The sequence below is a fragment of the Patagioenas fasciata genome, chromosome 1, assembly GCF_037038585.1.
Source record: "Patagioenas fasciata isolate bPatFas1 chromosome 1, bPatFas1.hap1, whole genome shotgun sequence".
Classification (NCBI taxonomy): domain Eukaryota; kingdom Metazoa; phylum Chordata; class Aves; order Columbiformes; family Columbidae; genus Patagioenas; species Patagioenas fasciata.
In genome coordinates this window covers 148,311,185-148,329,491 of record NC_092520.1, presented here as the reverse complement: position 1 = coordinate 148,329,491, position 18,307 = coordinate 148,311,185, and the positions used below count along the sequence as shown (strand labels likewise).

General features: G+C 37.8%; 1 protein-coding gene across 6 annotated transcripts in view; it reads left to right on the top strand.

Annotated features, from left to right (window-relative positions):
* The window catches only part of FGD4 (FYVE, RhoGEF and PH domain containing 4), a 118,237-nt gene that overhangs the window by 84,075 nt on the left and 15,855 nt on the right, over positions 1-18,307 (top strand). For all 6 annotated transcript variants that reach the window (XM_065842627.2, XM_065842603.2, XM_065842611.2 and 3 more), the window contains exons 4-10: positions 92-560; positions 8,846-8,935; positions 10,995-11,140; positions 15,489-15,645; positions 16,789-16,927; positions 17,534-17,592; positions 18,066-18,212. In XM_065842627.2, the coding sequence (XP_065698699.2) occupies positions 92-560; positions 8,846-8,935; positions 10,995-11,140; positions 15,489-15,645; positions 16,789-16,927; positions 17,534-17,592; positions 18,066-18,212 (1,207 nt within the window). The remainder of the gene's footprint in view (positions 1-91; positions 561-8,845; positions 8,936-10,994; positions 11,141-15,488; positions 15,646-16,788; positions 16,928-17,533; positions 17,593-18,065; positions 18,213-18,307) is intronic.

Sequence of the window (18,307 nt, the reverse complement as noted above, 5' to 3'; positions counted from 1 at the left end):
CTACTCCCCATACCAGGGATTTTCTATAATGCTATGTTTAACTTTTCTCTCATGTATGTTTTCTTTGGTGTTTTTGCCTGTTAAATCCTAGCGATTTGAAGAAAGATTCCTCTGTTCTCCACATTACTAAATCTCAAGGAAGATATGGGTCAACACCATCACCTCAGCCAAAACTCCCCTCCCAGCACCCACTACAAAAACAGGGAAACAGTAATACCAACAAAACTCAGGTTGCACAGCTGCACACAGCCAACGGAGTAATAGCACAAGACCAGATGGAAGATGAGGACAGATTACCTGATCGCGGCTCCGCTGTCTCCACCCTGGTTCCGGATCATGCCATTGACAGCAGCTTGATAAATGGGGAAAGAGAAAGTACCTCCAGAGAGTCACTGCAAAGTGTGACAGCTTGTGAAGGACAGATGCTTAACAGCTGCTACAGGACTCCAAGCAGGGATACACTGCTCCCACCTGAAAATGAAACTCTAACAATTAATACTAACGTGAAGGAAGAACCAAATGAGGAAGTCAGTAAGCAAGAACAACCTGTAGAAATAAAGGTAAAGAGAGAAGTTGTTTCTTTCTTGCTGTATTACTACTTTGTGTTTTCTGTAGGTTTTAATTTACAAAAATAAGCTTCCCAGAGCAGGGCAGAAAGTTGAAAATCTGTTACTATTTACTTTTAAAAAAGGCGATGTTAAAAACATCAGTAAATTTGTTTTCAACTACAAAAAGAGAGGTGGGAATTTGACTATCCAGTGACAGTTCAATGACCCGGTTCTGAAAATAGCAAGGAAAAAAATTGCTTTGGCAAATTTTTTTTGGTGTTGGTAATTTTGTACTGTTAGCCTGGAAAAATGTCAGAGATTTTAGAGCATTTGCATCAATATCCAAAAGACTATTGATGTTTCAAATGTGTTCTCAGAGTATAGAAGAAAATTAAAAAGAGAGGGAAAATAAAGGTTTGCTCTTATCTTCCCTTTTATCTTCCTCCCTTAGGCATCTGAGAGTTAAAAACAAAAAATGAAGCTGAAATACCTGTACATATTTAGCACTAAGCTTCAGCTATGCCAGACTACAAGGGACACGTGTTAGTGGTGCATATAAAATAAAATTCCACGTGTTGTAAACTGCAATGACGGGGCTTCGTGCAGAACTGTTGTGTGAATCCTTAACTTGGATGTCATTGCCAATTCCGAGCTGAAAAGGCAATGACAGTCTGCTAGCTGTCAGATAGACACCAGGTTCAGAGTATAATAAATATATGCCTTGGTAGCAAGGAGAACTTATACCACTTGAGCTTCCTCATAAGTTGGGTTTTAAATAATTAAGCGAAATAAGTGGGTGGAAGAAAGTCTGTCTTGGGAAAATTAATTGCTGCAAAATTGTGCATATTTCCACTTCTAAAAGCTTAATTATGCAGTTCGCCTTCTCATATTAAAGCACTGGTAAGTCAGAGAACATCTTTAACAGTTCTGGTCCAGCCGTGCTGTGCAAACTGTGGTGGAAGAGCTGGGCTGGACCCTTCCAGCCTTCCTCTTCACCACAGAGCCAAACAACTGAGCACCAAGTGTCCAGAACAGAGCCACAGTTGGTGAAGGTTTTGGAGGGGAAGCCATATGAGGAGCAGCTAAAGTCACTGGGTTTGTTCAGCCTGGAGGATTCTGAGGGGAGACCTCATGGTGGCTACAGCTTCCTCAAAGGGGAAGAAGAGGAGCAGGCGCTGATCTCTTCTCTCTGGTGACCAGCGACAGAACCTGAGGGAATGTCAGGAAGATGTGCCAGGGGAGGTTTGGGTTGGATGTTAGGAAAAGGTTCTTCACCCAGAGGGTGGTGGAGCACTGGAACAGGCTCCCCAGGGAGGTGTCACAGCCCCAAGCCTGACAGTGTTCAAGAAGAGACTGGACAAGCCCTCAGACACATGGTGTGAGTTTTGGTGTGTCCTATGCAAGGACAGGAGTTGAACTCGATCCTTTTGGGTCCTTTCCAGCCCAGGGCACATTCTGTGAGTCTATGATTCTAGGATAAAGCTCTCACTGCCTGCAGGAGTACACCTGCATTAACTACCCACAGACATTTCCAAGCGCTTGAGTTTAGCGAGCCAGGGGTCACATACACATGCACTTGAGGGTAAATTCTGTGTAGGGGGAAGGTGGGTCTCAAATTGTGCATTACAGGATAAAATATCGTAGGTAATGCCAGGAAGGTGCTGTTACATGGGGGATTTCTTGTCTGTTTTGGGGATTGTTTTTGCCAGTGGTGAATGAACATTACGATTCTTATCTGAACATAAGCCTGGTCTTGGTCCAAAGCACCTTTAACCTGCCACACCTCTCATTATATTTCTGTCTCCTGTTCAGTGATGCCTGTTTCCCCTCACTGTGCCAATAAAGTGATGAACACTCAGTGGGCAATGATGTTAAGTTTGAATCCAAGTCACACAGTAAGGTGCTGGCAGCATTTTCAGGAAAAAGCAGAAATGAGAGGCAGTCCTGTTTGTAAAGTCCGGGAAGGAACTGGGCAAATGCTAATGGCAGCAAACTCATAAAAATCTGTCTTTGAGCTGCGAGGTGACAAACACATGCGATCTGCCATATACTGACCAGGAGTCAAATTGTGAGATGTAATGTGACTGTTACTAGATTTATAGTTTGCTGGTGCTAGAAGGGCAAAAAAATATAAAGGGTAACCTAAAACAACCCTATGCAGGATGACTCTTATGTTGGCATCAGTGGAGAACTCAATCTGTAAAGCTGAGCTGGGTCACAGACGAACTTCCTAGACACCAGCTTGCTTGCAATATAAGGGTGTCCCCTTGAGTCTAGTGAGTTTAAGAAGCATGTCTACCACAGACTGATCCTAAGGACCACGCTTGACAAAATCAAGCCGTGATTTAGTTTGGGTTAATGCAACCTATAGGTTTAAATCACCCTTGTGGAGGTCTAAGTAGCTGTTGCAATGCTGTCTGGAATAGGAGGAGGGTGGTGAGGAACAGCAGAGGTCTGGTAGAGCTTTAAGCTGCAACTGTGTCCAAGCAGCCACTGGGAAGAAGCAAAAACATTTAGACAGTCTGTGGTTTTGCTAAGCACTTGGTCAGTAAAGAATCTTAAAACTGGGATGCAGTCCAGCTGAAGTTACACTGTGCAGACTAACAGCACTTTTCCGCTCTTTTTAATTAAACAAGTGTAGGTGTAATTGGGTAAAAGCAATAGAAGCAGATGTATGTGAGTCATAGACAAACTTTAAATTATGCATCTGATACATAATTATTATTTTTTTTTAATACTGATGCAAAGTCTTGTCTTTGTCTCCTGCATGCCATATTTGCTAATTCAGGGAAGATAAGAAAGTAGTGCTATTGCATTGTAAATGCATACATGTACAGCAGAAATAAAGTGCACTGCTGGAAAGGGTAAATTAAACTGGGGAATGGTGCAAAACCAGAGAAAAAATTGCTTTTTCGACTTAAAAGAGAAAGCTTATTTTGAAATAAAGTTGCTCTTGCCATTTAATTTTTTCGTTCCTTAGCACTGTAGATCTGACTAAAGTCAGATGCATGTAGGTTCTGGAGAAGCTTAGACAAAACTTACTAAATTTTGCAGGGTTAAGGAACATTTTCACCAGATGACCAGAGCAGAGTATACTTTATTCCCTTATTTCCTGTATTAGTTTGAACATCAGAAACTACAAATATCACAAATAAAAAAGACAATTTAAAGTGAAAAGTTTCCTGCCTTGCAGCAAAAGTACCTTCTGTCATAAAGTTTGGTTTGCCTAAAATGTGGAGGCTGAGCAGTACGAGAACATCCCAATCAGTTAACTTCCTGGATAACATCTTGTGAGAAATCTGCTGCCAGAGCCGACTGAAGACAAGAAGACAAATGCTTCAATATTTGTTGTGAGACTGGTAGGAAATAAGGATATAGACTGCATGCATGCCACAGATGGAGAAGAATCCATTGTGCATCTTTATTAAAGTCCTTACTTGATGTTTCCTTTTAATGACACCATTGGGGCATCTGGTGTTCAGATGAAAAACCTGGTGGCGATCATACATTTCTGAATGTAAGGAGGAGTTTTGATTTAAATAGAGTGAAGATTCCTTGTTAAGTTAACTTCATGGCAGTAAATGTTAATGTTGCAATGTTTGAGAGGTTCTACCAGCTTCTTCCTGGTTCTATAGTTTTATGCTTATCTTTAGCAACAGTATTTTGTGAACAAAGCTGTTTATCTTCAGCACCCAGTATAAATGTGTAAGTTCTCCTGAGAAGAATTGCCTCTTTAGGGATACCAGGATCTTTACTGCTTTTCTTGGTTGCTGTGCAAGAAACTCACCCATCATTCCTGCAATGGACTGTTGCATGGAGTTAGTTTGACAGAAAGCAATGGTAGCATTCAGGATTTTCATTGCAGGGCTTGCAAAATTTATTCCATTCCTTGATTTCAGAAACCATAAGGACTTGACAGATTAAAGGGAATCTTAAATTCTCATGGAAATTTACATTTATATTGCCAATGCTTACAGAAGAAAGCTTTGGATCATGAAGCAGCTATGACATGAATGGTTTTAGGAAAGAAACCCCCACTCTGTTCCTTTAGACCAAACCCAGCATTACAAACAAACACAACATAAATTGGATGGTATTTTTTTCTTATTCTACATCACTTACCCTGTCTGTGTTGGGGCAAGGGCTACACTACATAGGGTTGAATCATATACAGCATCACTATTAAGTTGGTAGGGATAGTTTTCTAGATGGGAGATGACTCCTGTTTGGTTTGGGTAATAAGTTATGGCTGTATTTTGATTTAGTTTTATGTTAAGTATCATTTACGTTAGTGTAATTTTTGCAAGTTTAGGACAATGGAAGAACAATTTGAGGAAATATGAACACAGATGCAAAGAGTTCATATTCTCAGCAGCTTTTTCCATACATCATCTTGACTTGAGAGTTCAAGAACAATTTAGGTAACGATTACTTTCTTTAGTTTCTTAAGCATCCATAATAATGTAGTGATTCTAAGGATGTGTTACTTTGTACTGAAGCCCAGGTGAAATACTTACTGTAAGCATCCTATGTAGAGATAGGAGTTTGCAGTCCTTACTGATGAACTTTTTGACAAATGTTTGGATAGAACAGGAAGTATGGTCTGATTGAGATTATTATTTTTTAAATACCTCAGTTAATAAATGATGCAACCAAAAAAAATTTTTGGGTCATTAGAGATGATGGTAACAACTGACCTAAGTTACCTTCATGTCCTGTTTTTGCTAAGCAATAAAGTTGTTTCTTGTTTATATACCCATGTTTAGCATATGAATTATTTCATGGAAAGAAATAAAAAGTTATAATATTTTGAATAGTTAGGCACCTTGTTGAATTTTATATGCTTATAGCTTTATGTAATTAAAAATTCTCTGAATTTGGGGTTTTCAAAGGTTACTTTGTGCGATACAAGTAGAACCAAGAATTCAGTTCAGTTGCAGCCACAGAAAGGATAGTTATGTCTAATTCAATTTTTGCCTTTTATTTGGAAAAGACTAGGTGTTTATTCTTTTTAATTGCTTAAGTGCTTGAATAAGCTGCCTGTCTTTAATGTGGCTGTTTTCTGCTTTGAAGCAGACATCAGGAACATAACGTTACCTTACACTTCTGGTAGTTTCATCATCCATGGAAATCCTGCACCTCCCATATGAACATTGTTTATCGCACTAACCATTCCTGATTGTTTTAATATGTTAAGTTGCCATGTGCTAGGGATTGTCACAGAAGTTTGAAAATTCCCCTGAAATCATCAAAGTTGTACTTGAAGCGATAGAGTTTGTGTCCAGGTATACCTTGTAGTAATTTTTTGTCTCAGTGCTTTTTGTTAATGGTAAGGAACCCAATATAAATACTGAATTACTAAAAGCGTAAATAAATAATAGAAGGGAAATATGAAACTTTTCCTGAAAAAAAAAGTGTCTACATCTCTCATTTCTATTATTTTATTATTCTACTTGTGAAAAGAGATGTGTGCATTTATGGTTCTATCCTGTGAAAAGAAAGCTTGACTTGTGACTTAAAAGGAAATTAAAATTCCTTTTTACTGTTAACGATTAGATTTGATACAGTAGCTCTTTACAGATTTGATACAGTATTTCTTTAGGGGAAGCACTGAAGCTCTCAGAAGCTGAGTTCTATCTTCATGTTTTCCATGGTTTTTTGAAGTTTGGTTTTGTTTATTTTTTTAAGAATTTCCCTCCATTTTCTCTGAGGTTTTTCAAGGCTGTTTTGTTGAACAGCTCTAATAATGAAAAGCTCTGTGTCATTCTTACTGTCACAGAACATTATTCAGGATTTATTTCTAAATTATGTTGTGAGATTTGCTCCCTGCTACTTGGAATAGCCACATTTGGGTCTGCAGGAGCTGAGCCCTTTCTTGGGGTCTGCCTGCCCAGAGCCCTTGGCTTGGCTGGTCCCTGCATGCCGGCTTCCAGGAGGGCTGGGTGGGTGGGCAGCTGGGGGCAGAGCTTCAGTGCAGTGTGGTGTGTGCCACAACAGAGCTGGGTTGGCTGCAAATGAATCCCCTGAAAGTAATAAATAAATAAATGTATATGGACACATCTATACCAGCTGTAGCGCTGGCTCTGCTCAGTGGTGAGTCTTTCCACCAAATGTATGTCGCCGTGTGGTATCCAAAGCCAGGACCTGTGCATCCACCTTTGCGTCTGGACTCAGTCTGTCCCACGTGCTCAGGGAAAGTGTCTGCCACTTCCATCAAGAAAAGTGCCACGGGAGATGGATCCACTACTAACAAATAGCCCCAGTGACGTGTTGTTCCCACCAGGAAGGGAGCTGGAATCACCTCGTGGAAACAAAGTGCTTTTCTTTAGATGGGATACTATACAGAGCACTGAAGTGAGCAAAGGAATAGGGAGGAGGATGGAGCTAGTAGCAGAAAATACAGCTGGGAGTTCATGTCACATGTGGACAAATACTGAGATGGCGAGGTGGGAAACGAAGGACTTCCCTAAAAGAAAAGCAGCAATACAGTTTTGTGTTATTCTTGCACTGGTCTAACCCTGTAGGTGGGTGTTCTTATGCTGAAATAAGAACAGGCTACCGTGATTAGAAGAGAGCTCATCTGTGGTGTGTATTTTTCCCGACGCAGAAGATTCCTGAGTCAGGTAGTGTGACAGATGTAGAGTCTGAGGTTCAAGAATTAGGAAGATGTGCAAGATTGATACTGAGAGGATGGAGAACTGGGGTCAGAGTGTGGTGGGAGAGTAAGAGAGATTTGCCCTGATTTAAGAGTGAGGATTAAATGCTTTTTCTGAATTTTGTGTGGTATTTTTGAGTCTGTTATGTATGATTTTTTTCCCTCTCTTAATTAGTTCATGTTCTCTTCTGAAAAGTGCAGATTGATTCTAAATCAGTGCTTCAGGGAGCAAATGGGGTTTTGGGGAGAAAAAAAAATGTGTCAAGGAAGCAGAAGCTTCCATGGTTTTGTGCCTCAAGCTCGCATGAGAGATCCCTTGTAAATGGCTGCACTGAACATCATGCTGTAGCTGTAACAGCTAATCCTCCAGCTCCCTACAATGTCTCTTGACAGCACTTAAAATGCCGTTCTGTAGGTTACTGTGATTGCTATGCTGATTTAAACAGATTTAATGAACAGCTTTGAAGTCACTATTGAAAGCCTGTATTTAGAGAGGAGGCTTGCAGTGTAGCAGTGCGACTGTTAACAGTGCAGATTAGAATTGAAATGTGTTCGAATTTGGAATACTTATTGAGTACTGAAAAGGGGGAAAAAGCCACTGGAGTCCTTTAAATGAAAAGACTACACTTTAGTATTCAGTATTCTCCAAACTATCTTTATAAATGTACTTGCAAATGTTTACCGTACTCGTGTGGAAAGCAGTGTGCAGTTTGAAATCAGAAATAACTCTTTCAAGCTCTCCTTTATTTTTTTTTATATGAAGACTTTCTATGGTTTGTCTAGAAAATTACCAGTTTCCCCTAAGCACTGTGATAAGGCTGTCATTTACTTAGGAAAGACTCAGATGACGTTAGATGTGAATACTTTTCAGTGCTAGCACTAAATCTGGAAGAAAAAAATCTTGTAATGGAAGTTTTACTTTGTATGTGACTTTTATAAGCATGAGGCATTTCCCTAATGTTTTAATATTTCAGGAAGCTGTGCTTTCATTGTTTGTTTTGAAGTAGCTTCATGTAGCAACTCATAATACTCATACTCATACTCATAGCATTTAGTTTAATATTGAAATTGGAATACAAGTTTTAATCAAAAATGAACATTTTAAAAAATAAATTTTTTGTCTGAAAATCTTTTAAGTTCTCTAATTGCAGTCAACAACTAATCAGCAAAGAGTGTACTGATGAATGTACAACATTTTGTACAGTATTTTTCAGTAATTCCGTTGTGTAAAGAACATGCAGTTCAAGTAGCTTTCAAACGGGGGCGGGAGCGAACACCAACTAATCCCATCTGTTCCCTCTTATTCTGCAGATCAGTTCTTCCAGCTCTGAAAGGTCAGTGGTACTCGATTAGCAGGATGTTGTTAAGTAAGGAGTTGGTGCTTTGGCAAACATCCCTGTACGAACTGAGAAATACTAAATGTTTCAGACTTTGAGTTTTACTAAGCAGTTGGATTTTTATCCTCCTCTGACTTTTGTATTTGTTGATTGAACTGCTGGAAAGTTTGTGGTTTTCAAAATGATGTATCTATTACTAAATACAAGGTTTGGATTTCAGGTGCTTTTTGGACAGTAAGGTATTTTTTTTAGAATACAGTTATGTTTTCTCCAGTATCCTAAGAGCTCTTCTTATTTTCCTCCAGGAGACAGATGAACAGAAACGTCACAAAATTGCCAGTGAACTCCTGCAAACAGAAAAAGCCTACGTTAGCCGACTTGACCTCCTCGATGGGGTATATTTTCCTTGAATTTATTTTTTTCTTGCCTTGAATTCACTTGAATGACTAGGCATAACCATGTATATAAATTACATTAAAGAGGTGGTATGTTTTTCTTCACTTTGCTGACTTTTACAGTCAGTCATTTGCTCTTTCCACGTAACTTTGCCTGTGTTTCTATTTTACAAAAACTAGATTTTTAAAAGTGATAGAATTTTCTAGATATTCATGCAAAAGATTCTGTGTGTGTGAATGTTACCATAAGCAGTAGTTGTGCAGACCTCATTCTAGTAGCCTTTCTGACAAAGAGGATGGATAATCTTATGCTCACTCATTTCTTGGCTTCTGGTGAGACAAGAAGGGTGTAATTTTGTAATACTGAAATTTCCTGCCCACTAGAAAATTACTAAGTCTTTGAGCCACCTGGACAGAATTTTGCTTTAGTAACAAACAACCTAGGAAGATGCCCATTCTAAACTGTATATGCCGTGTTTTCCTCACCATATGTTTATAATAATCCTATTGAAATGAACAAAAATTACTTTTATTTGAGGAAAGATTTTAATTCTTTTGCTCTGTAGACTAAAACTGATATTTCTTAAATGTGAAAGTGTGTGGTTCTTGAGTATTTTCCATTTTAAGGCTTTCTTTCTTTCTCACTTAACACCTAAATCCATTTTGCCTGGATACCTGTAGTTAATGGATTGCTTTACTCCATGATGTTTTTCTCAGATATCACTGTTTAAATTTCTCAGGTCTAATGCATAAATCTTGTACACAGAGTTGAGGAAAAAGTGAAAAGACTCAACTCATAATAGTAATTGTTCAGACTGCTTGGAGACCTAAGTAATCAACCTCATAAAAGTAGATTTACCTAGCTGGCTCCCATTGGGATGGGTCTGATGTGTGTTTTAAAAGACTAAGTATTGCAACCCCCCCAAATAAAGAAACAAAACCAAACACCACTTTGATTTAGAGAAGTTTAAAAATAAAAAAGGAAAATGTTTTCTTCATAGTTTGTTTTTGATGAGTAATGTACAATTATTTTTCTTGATGTGATCATAAGTGCATTACTCCTATGCCTAGATATTAACTGGACAGAGTTCTGAAAAATGAGTTTCAAGCACAGCTGCCTGAGTGCTGCTAATGAGAGGAAAGCAGAAGACTGGGAAGGGATTGTTTCCAAACTTGGTTAAAAAGTTATGTAGCTTTTATAGTCTTGAAAGTAACTTGTCAAAATTAACTGTCTTCTCAGGGATACAGCAAGCGAGCATATTTTAATATACAGGTGAAAGTGTATGGTGCTTTTTTTTTTTTCCTTTTTAGGACACTTTTGCTGTCTCACTTGGGATTACTCAAGTTCCTGTCTTCAGACTCTTCTTTCCTAAACTTCTGAAGCCCTTTCTAGGGAGAAGCAGCCTGTTCAAGTGTGGGAGAGGGAGATAGGGGGGCCATAGCTCGCCATAAGCTCTGTTCCATGTGATGTGCACATTAACAGCTGCACGCATTTAGTAGCTGTGTCTAGTCAGGTAAAAACCCCACTGATGAGGAAGGAATATATGTTTTTAAAGAGGCTACAGAAAGCCCACTCTGAACTGGGATCCTTTTGTGCTTTAAATGACATGTTGGGACTCCTTATAGTCCACTAGCTACTTTATTTTCAAAAGGATAAGGGGATACAGCATACAAAGAGAGCGGTTGGGCTAATGGTGATCAGACATCATGCTAATTGAAAAGAAAGCAAGAGTGGAAAAAACGACTGGAAGACTGGGAAAGCTGAGGTGATCTAGCTGTTAAGATGGACAGGATGCTTGGTGTCCATCCAAAATAGCAGTACTTTGGTTTGGCTTTCCTTCTGCCTGCTCCATCTGCAGCGCTTTCCTGGCTCACAAGAAAATGTAGGGTGTGAGGGGAAGACAAACTTCAAACTTCTGGTGAGGGAAAGACGATAAATGAGCTTGTCATTACCTGTCTATATTATTTAAATATTAATCTTGTCTCAGTTGGACACATGGTCTTCCATTGGTTAAAGATAACGGACTAAGAGGTTTAGGGCTGTTTTTCTGTGTTGCAGGTATTCTATTCCAGACTCCTTGAGGAAGCCAACAGAGGTTCATTTCCAGCTGAAGTGATTAACAAAATCTTTTCTAACATTTCATCAATAAATGCTTTCCACAGTAAATTCTTACTTCCAGAACTTGAGAAAAGAATGCAAGAATGGTAAGAGGCAATTCACTGGTTAATATGTTATGCTACTAAAACCATGTCTGTATAAACTCTGTCATACGGTTGAGGTAGGGAAGGTACCTTCATAATGAAGTGCTCCAGGCCCAGGAAGTACTGTGGGTAGGAGAACATCTGCTCTTCCACTCTTCTTCAGGATCTGACTCAGTAGAGGACTTGCGTCATTTGCTCAAAATAGGGGACATGTACCTCACTGAAGCCAGTGAGATTACTCATGATTAAATGCCTTACTGAATTAGAGGTTTGGACTGAAATCCTGCTACCTGATGAATTCATTGCACGTGATACAAAATTGAGATAAATAACGTATGTGTTTTATGCTATCCTTGTAGTGCAATAACCTTTGATGTTATTGCTTTCTGTAATAAGGTAGGATAGGACCTCTATTTGGAGCAAGCAAGGAGGATAGCTGAGGTGTAAATATACTCTTTAATGATCATGTTCTGTCCTATTGCAGTATCTTTCTCCTGCCTTGCTGTATACCATTCTGGAGATATTAAAATATTGGTCTCTCGTGTAATTGTGGGGGAAAAAAAAAAAAAAGTCCCAAACCATTGCTGTTTCCCTATCTTATTTGGAAAAAGGGGACTCTTTTTTTTTTTCTTTTTTTTTTAATTAAAAAAAAAAAAAAGTTGTTTCATTCAGTTGCTTCACCTCAGCACCTATTTGGTTGCTGTATTCCATGTTATCTGGGGTTTATTGTGAGGAATTCTAATGTTTGTCCAGATATAATTTCCAGTCGCACTTTCATATAACACCTTAAATGTAAAAAAACACAATAAAAACATAAGAAATAGTGTATTCTTGTGACACGTATGAAGAAAATCTCAGACCACACAGTGGTGCTTTAGAGAACTAATGATGCTTCTTTAAAATAGAATAGTTAATATGCACAAATGTGTTAGCCCTGTGTAGTCTGTAATGCAAGAAAGTAAATAAAACCTAAGCATCATGGAATGAAGCAAAACTTATACCTTAACTTGTGTTCCTTGTAGAATGACTATGTAGGGTAAATCCAGCTTTTCTTCTGACCATTTGAAAAAATATGTGTTAGGAAATATGAGGGGTGGAGTTTGTCTTAGTCCAATGAAGTTTGAAAAGCAGCTTACAGTACATCATGTCAGTGCTGTATATATTTGAAATGAAATTTGTGATGTACTCTTCAAACTTTGTGCTAGAAACTTTATAGAGCACAGAAGATGGGTTGTGCTACCTTATGTACTCACAGATTTGCACACTAATGTGTATAAAATTACATAGCTGCAAGGGTTGGAAAGTGCTTTTGCAGATGAGCTTATACTTTTAGTGCAAAACTAATTGCAGCATAAGGATATTATCTTTCCAACGTTGTTTGGAAATGAGGAGGAGTTAGAAGAAGGTGCAGTTGAAGGGAACAATTTCTGATCATTCCTGAAAGAAAAATCTGGGATAGTTTTCGGTCTCCATCACCAGTCTCTGAAATTGTGTGGCACAACAGCTTCTGCCAGATGGAGAGTTCATTTTCCTCAGTAGTTCCCTTAATTGGACATAGAAAATACTTATGTTCTGTTAGTAGGTTCATGTCCTTCTATTGAAAAAGAGCTGGATAAAACTTTCTGACACTTTCCCTGACTTGTGGTTTGTTTTGAAAACTTAAGGTAAAAATACATAGGCTTGAAACTGGCCAAGGCGATCAGAAGCAGATTCTTCTTTCTTAGAAAAAGGAGAGTGTGAATCTAAGCATATTGGGTGGAAATGAAAATGTCTGAATTGAATGAGTTGGGCAACAGCTGGAGCTGAATCTCTTCTACAACATATGGTTTGAAGACATTGGAAACAGCCTTGTTGCAGTATATTTCCCATGAAAAGAACATAACAGAGCATAACAGTGTTCCCACATTAAACAAAATACCTATCTAATTCTGTCTTTTGTGCCTGAGGGTGACCAATAGCAGATACATGGGGAAGAATATAAGAATACAGTGTGACAACCTCTGAGGGGTGGTGTTGGTGAATAAATTATTTCATTCTTTCAACACAAAGTTGTAGAATCTATGGCAATTACAGAGCTGACCTCCTTATTATTTGTTTTGCTTTGAAACTGCAACTTTCAGTTTTGTTGGATGCCTGTTAGCTTGTATATTGGAAAACAGTTGTTCTATAATCAGTTTTGCTGCGGTTTTACAGACCTTTCCTTAGTTTTCTTGCAGACATGACAATTTTAAATGAGATGTTATAAATCATGTTTAAGACAGCTATTTAATGTTTGAGTTTGTAGAATGCAAACGTGAATGCCATTGTGGTCTAATGATACAGAAATATGAAGTGTTTCTGTACCTACATTACAATGAGAAGTCCTAGTTCCTGACCCACATAACAATGCTGTCTTTGTCTGGCAATAATGCTGTGCTGATTTGGGTCCATAGTAATCAGTCCCTTTCTGATCTGTCTATCAAGGAGAACAATAAGTGTCCCGGACCTGATGGCATTTAGTAGAATTTAATATTTTGGCTCATGGTGCATAGCATTTGAATATAAGATGGACTAATTTATATTTAGAAGTCCATCAAGGGAGGATACTGTTCGCAGAAGGTTCTGCTTTCCAAGACTTCCCTGTCTTTCTGTTCTTCCAGAGCTCTTTGTATGATGTGGACCTTGTCTTCCTTACCTGAAATGATGATGAATTTATATTTTTATAGCCTCAGAGTCTTTGGACATATGAGGACCTTGCATGAAAAGTAGTTTTGAAGTTTTTCAATCTTCAGAGACAGTGAAATTGCAGCACTCTGTAAATGAGCAGCCATAGGTATCCAAGGAGCAGGCATAGCAAACTGTACCTATTTCTTGGTTTATAAAAGTTTTAACATTTTCTTTTAATGTTGATCTAGTAATAGTTGTGGAACAGTTAAGTATACTTCTTTTGGTGGCAGATTCTTTAGATAAAAAGGATTGCCACAGTCTTTTCTGCTTGAAGTTTTTTTAATTGTAAAATTTTAAAATTACTTATCTGTTAAAATTATCAGAAAACCTTAATACCTTTTTTTTTCTGGTGATCTTTAGAAATGTATTCACATTTATTTTGATTCTGCTGGAATTGGCATGATTTATGGTTTGTTTTCAGTTAAAAATTGTGCTGCTGCATTGCAATAAAATTCCAACCCAGGGAGATGGCATTCAGTGAATCAAAGGAGTGGGGTTTTCTTTTAAATTGCTAGCTTGCCTTTGGAAGTGTCTGCTTGCATGTAAAGTGGTTGAACAAATACATTAAGCTAATTAAGAGTGGAGAGCCATGATGATTTCAGACACCAACTTCCCAACCTATCTTGTGCCCTTCTTTGGTTGCCAGGCCCAGCAGTAGCTCAGACCGCTGGCAGGTTTTACATAGGTACCTTCTGCACCCCCCAGAAGGAGCTTGACCAGCCTTTGCCACTTCTGACAATATTCACTATTCAAATAATTTTTTCCTTTTGCACAGCTTTTCTTTTGGAAAAGTGGTGTGCTGGCGTAGATGGCTGAAGTAATTGCAGTAGATTGCTTCACTTTAGACCACTATCACAACACTAATTTCAGACTTCCAGAAATACAGAAGTACTGAATTTTGCTTTAAACCACTACCACAACATGGATTTCAGACTTTCAGAAATCCAGAGGTACTGAATTTCTGAATCTGTCCTTGAAAATGTAATGTGAAACATGTTTCCTGTTGTGGTTCTTGGAGATGCGTATGTACCATTCCCCTTTCATTGTGTGTGTCAAGAGTTCAGCTTCTCTCTGCCTCTCCATCAGTTTCTTTACTACTCTGTTTTATTGGAAGATGCTGTTAGTAATTGGGAAAGTTCTCATGAAAGACTGGAATCCAAGGGATTCTCTCTACTTCATAGGTTTTCTTAGATAAACAATGATTTTTAAAAGTTGCAAATACATCTGTTTATATGAGGCACAGAAGGAAAGCTGTACAGTATGGATTTAGTCCTCAAACAAAACTACAGGTTGGAGGTTAGATATTGAGAGGGTAAAGTATCGTCAAAAGAAGATAATGTAGTTTTAAGGACCTACAAATGAAATAAATTAGGCCACGTTTTATAAACAAAACCTTGCTAGTTTTTCATTGTAGATAGCTTTTCTTTCTTTACTGGTCTACATGACTTATGATGCTTATACGTTATCCAAGAGGATACAAACACTCTGTGTTAATTCTGGTCAGTTTTAATGGTTACGTTAGAATTCTATATGAGGCGGTCCCAAACAGAAGGACTCTCTATTAAACACTTGAATCCATTTTATAACCTTGTGTGACTTTTTTTCTTTCCTGTTTGCTCTGAGATTCCACCCTCTTCCTTTGCAGGACTACCACCCCTAGAATTGGAGATATTCTGCAAAAGTTGGCTCCTTTCCTCAAGATGTATGGAGAGTACGTGAAAAATTTTGATAACGCAATGGAATTGGTGAAAACATGGACTGAACGGTCACCTCAATTCAAATTCATTATTCAAGACATTCAGGTAATGGGGAGAGTAATGTAGACCTCCAAGTAATACAAGCGTATATAAACATTTATAGGCTTGTGAGTGAGAAAAGGATTAAAGAGGAAATTAAAAAACAAATCCCTTGGATTTAAGGGTTCTTGGTTTTGTCTACATCATATTCTGTTTCTTCTCCTTTTCCTTATGTGCACAAATACCCACACAAATCCAGACTTTCCATTACAAAATAGATGACCAAAGTATAAAGGTTAAAATATAAGAAGACCAAAATAATACTACATTTTGTTGTAGATACTGAAAGCAAATACTATTTTAGGACAAAGTGACCTCTCAGTGCACCTATAGTTCCTTGCACTGAATCCATTAAGTATTCTGTTGTTTCACACCAGTGCTGTTAAACACATCACTATGCTTTGGGAGTTAAGTACATAATCCTAAATATTGAGCCACAAAAGGTGAAGAGAAGTTAATAGTTAAGCAATGCATCGGCCTCTTCAAAAGTGCATTTTAAACCCTTGAGTGCTCCCTGTAGGTTTCTCTGTGAATTGGCAGGTATGTGTCTTCCTACAGCAGACTGAGCGGCTGGAAATAGGATAAGGTCTTTCTGCTTAAATTTTACTGCTCTATAGGGTCTTGTGCTTCTAAGCCAGGGAAGACAACTATGTGTATTTTAATGTAATCTTTCAATTACATCTAAGATTATGGAAATGAATATGCATCTTAAAACACTGCTGAAGGGGTTTACATTTTAAATGAAACTCAAGGAAAGTGATCCCTCCTCAGATAGGTAAAATATGCCTTTGCAGCCCATTTGAGTGACTTTCTCTAACACAAGTTCACAAACTGTTCTCGTTCTGTACTAATTCTCTTGTTTGAGTTATTACAAACCAAATTTAAAATACACTGGAGTTTGGGAGACTTTTTGGCGTAGGACTTTTATGTATGAATTGAATACTTACTACTGGATACTTAGCAAAGTTTTACAGTTATTTTTAGGAAAGAATTTCTAATTATTTGGTTTGCCAAAGTAGTTCTGTTTTCTTGAGGTCTGTCATACGTATTTCAAAATACATTGTTTGTTTCATCAGTCATAACTTTTATTTTACTGTATCCTAATAACATTTTTGCCTGCTACATTCAAATATGTTTACAATTTTTTAGAAGGAAAAAGTGTGTGGAAATTTGACATTGCAACATCACATGCTAGAACCAGTACAACGCATTCCACGCTATGAGATGCTTCTAAAGGACTACCTAAGGAAATTGCCTCAGGATTCCCTAGACCGGAAAGATGCTGAAAGTAAATATCTTCTAGACGTTGAAATAGCTGAAATAAGATAGTTGTAAGAGGATACTATAAAGATATTTTCAGGAAAAATAAAGTGAAGGAGCAAAGTCCGCCTGAAAATGATAGGATTTCTTCAGTGGAATTGTAAGATTCTTTGAAAAACAAAACAAAACCTGTTTGAATAGTGGATAAAGTTAAAAAATATAAAGCTTCTAGTATTCTCCTCCTGGAGTGTGTAAGTTTTGGAACAGTGCACAGATTTTTGCCTGTTTGCTTTGTGGGTGTTCAGGGCTTGTGGTGACTTTTCCCTCTGCCTTTTTCCTCTCCCCAGCATTTTAGTTTGCTTTAGGCACATTTGGAATATATGTCTCTTATTTGTAAAAAAGTGGAGTTAGGCTCAATATTGTATTTTTAAGCTCTCTCAGGGAGGAACAACCAGCTATTTTTAACCTTTTTCCCTTCTATATTTACACAAGAACAGTTCAAGATACTTTTGTGGATTGTTCAAAATTACTTGCCAGAAATATTTTTTTAAATATTTCATTTTTTTCTATGTAATATATAAATTTATAAAAATGCGGCTTTTTGTTTTTACTTTTTTCTTTTTCCTCCATCTAGAATCCCTGGAAATTATATCTACTGCAGCAAGTCACTCTAATAGTGCGATAAGAAAAATGGTAAATGATCCTTGTTTTCCTGTTTATTTTTTAATATATTATATTTGAGTATTTGGTGAAGCTAGGAGTGTAAATTGCAAATATTCTCTAAAAAACAGATGGCACTATGCTGGATTCCTGTTTCATCTGTTTCTGTCAGTGGAAGGGTAATGTTTGTAAAGCATAGTTACTGTTTTTCTGCTATCTTGGGCTGGCATGATAGGTGCTTCATTAAGTATGTGAGGTATTTTGGACAAGAAATAATGCAGCCTATGTGTATAACTGCATTTTTAAAATTACATTACTAGAAGTACTTTTTACTTTATCAACTAAGTTAATTGTTATGTGTGTCTGACCATATATACCAGGTATATACATGTTTTTCAAAGCTGACATTTTCTAGAATTATAGAACCACCCATTGCTTCACTTAAACATGCTTAAAGATCTGTGCTTTTGATTAATAAGTCTTATAACTATATTTGCACTGTGAAGGAGAATCTAAAGAAATTGTTAGAGATCTATGAGATGCTGGGAGAAGAGGAAGACATCGTGAACCCTTCAAATGAACTGATAAAAGAAGGACAGATCCTTAAACTTGCTGCTCGCAATACATCTGCTCAAGAACGGTATCTTTTCCTAGTAAGTACAGTGTTTACAGAAGTAGCTGTGTACCTTTCTAGACTTGAACTACCAAAGAGAGAGGGAAATCCTCTTCCAGTTGATGTCAGTGCGTC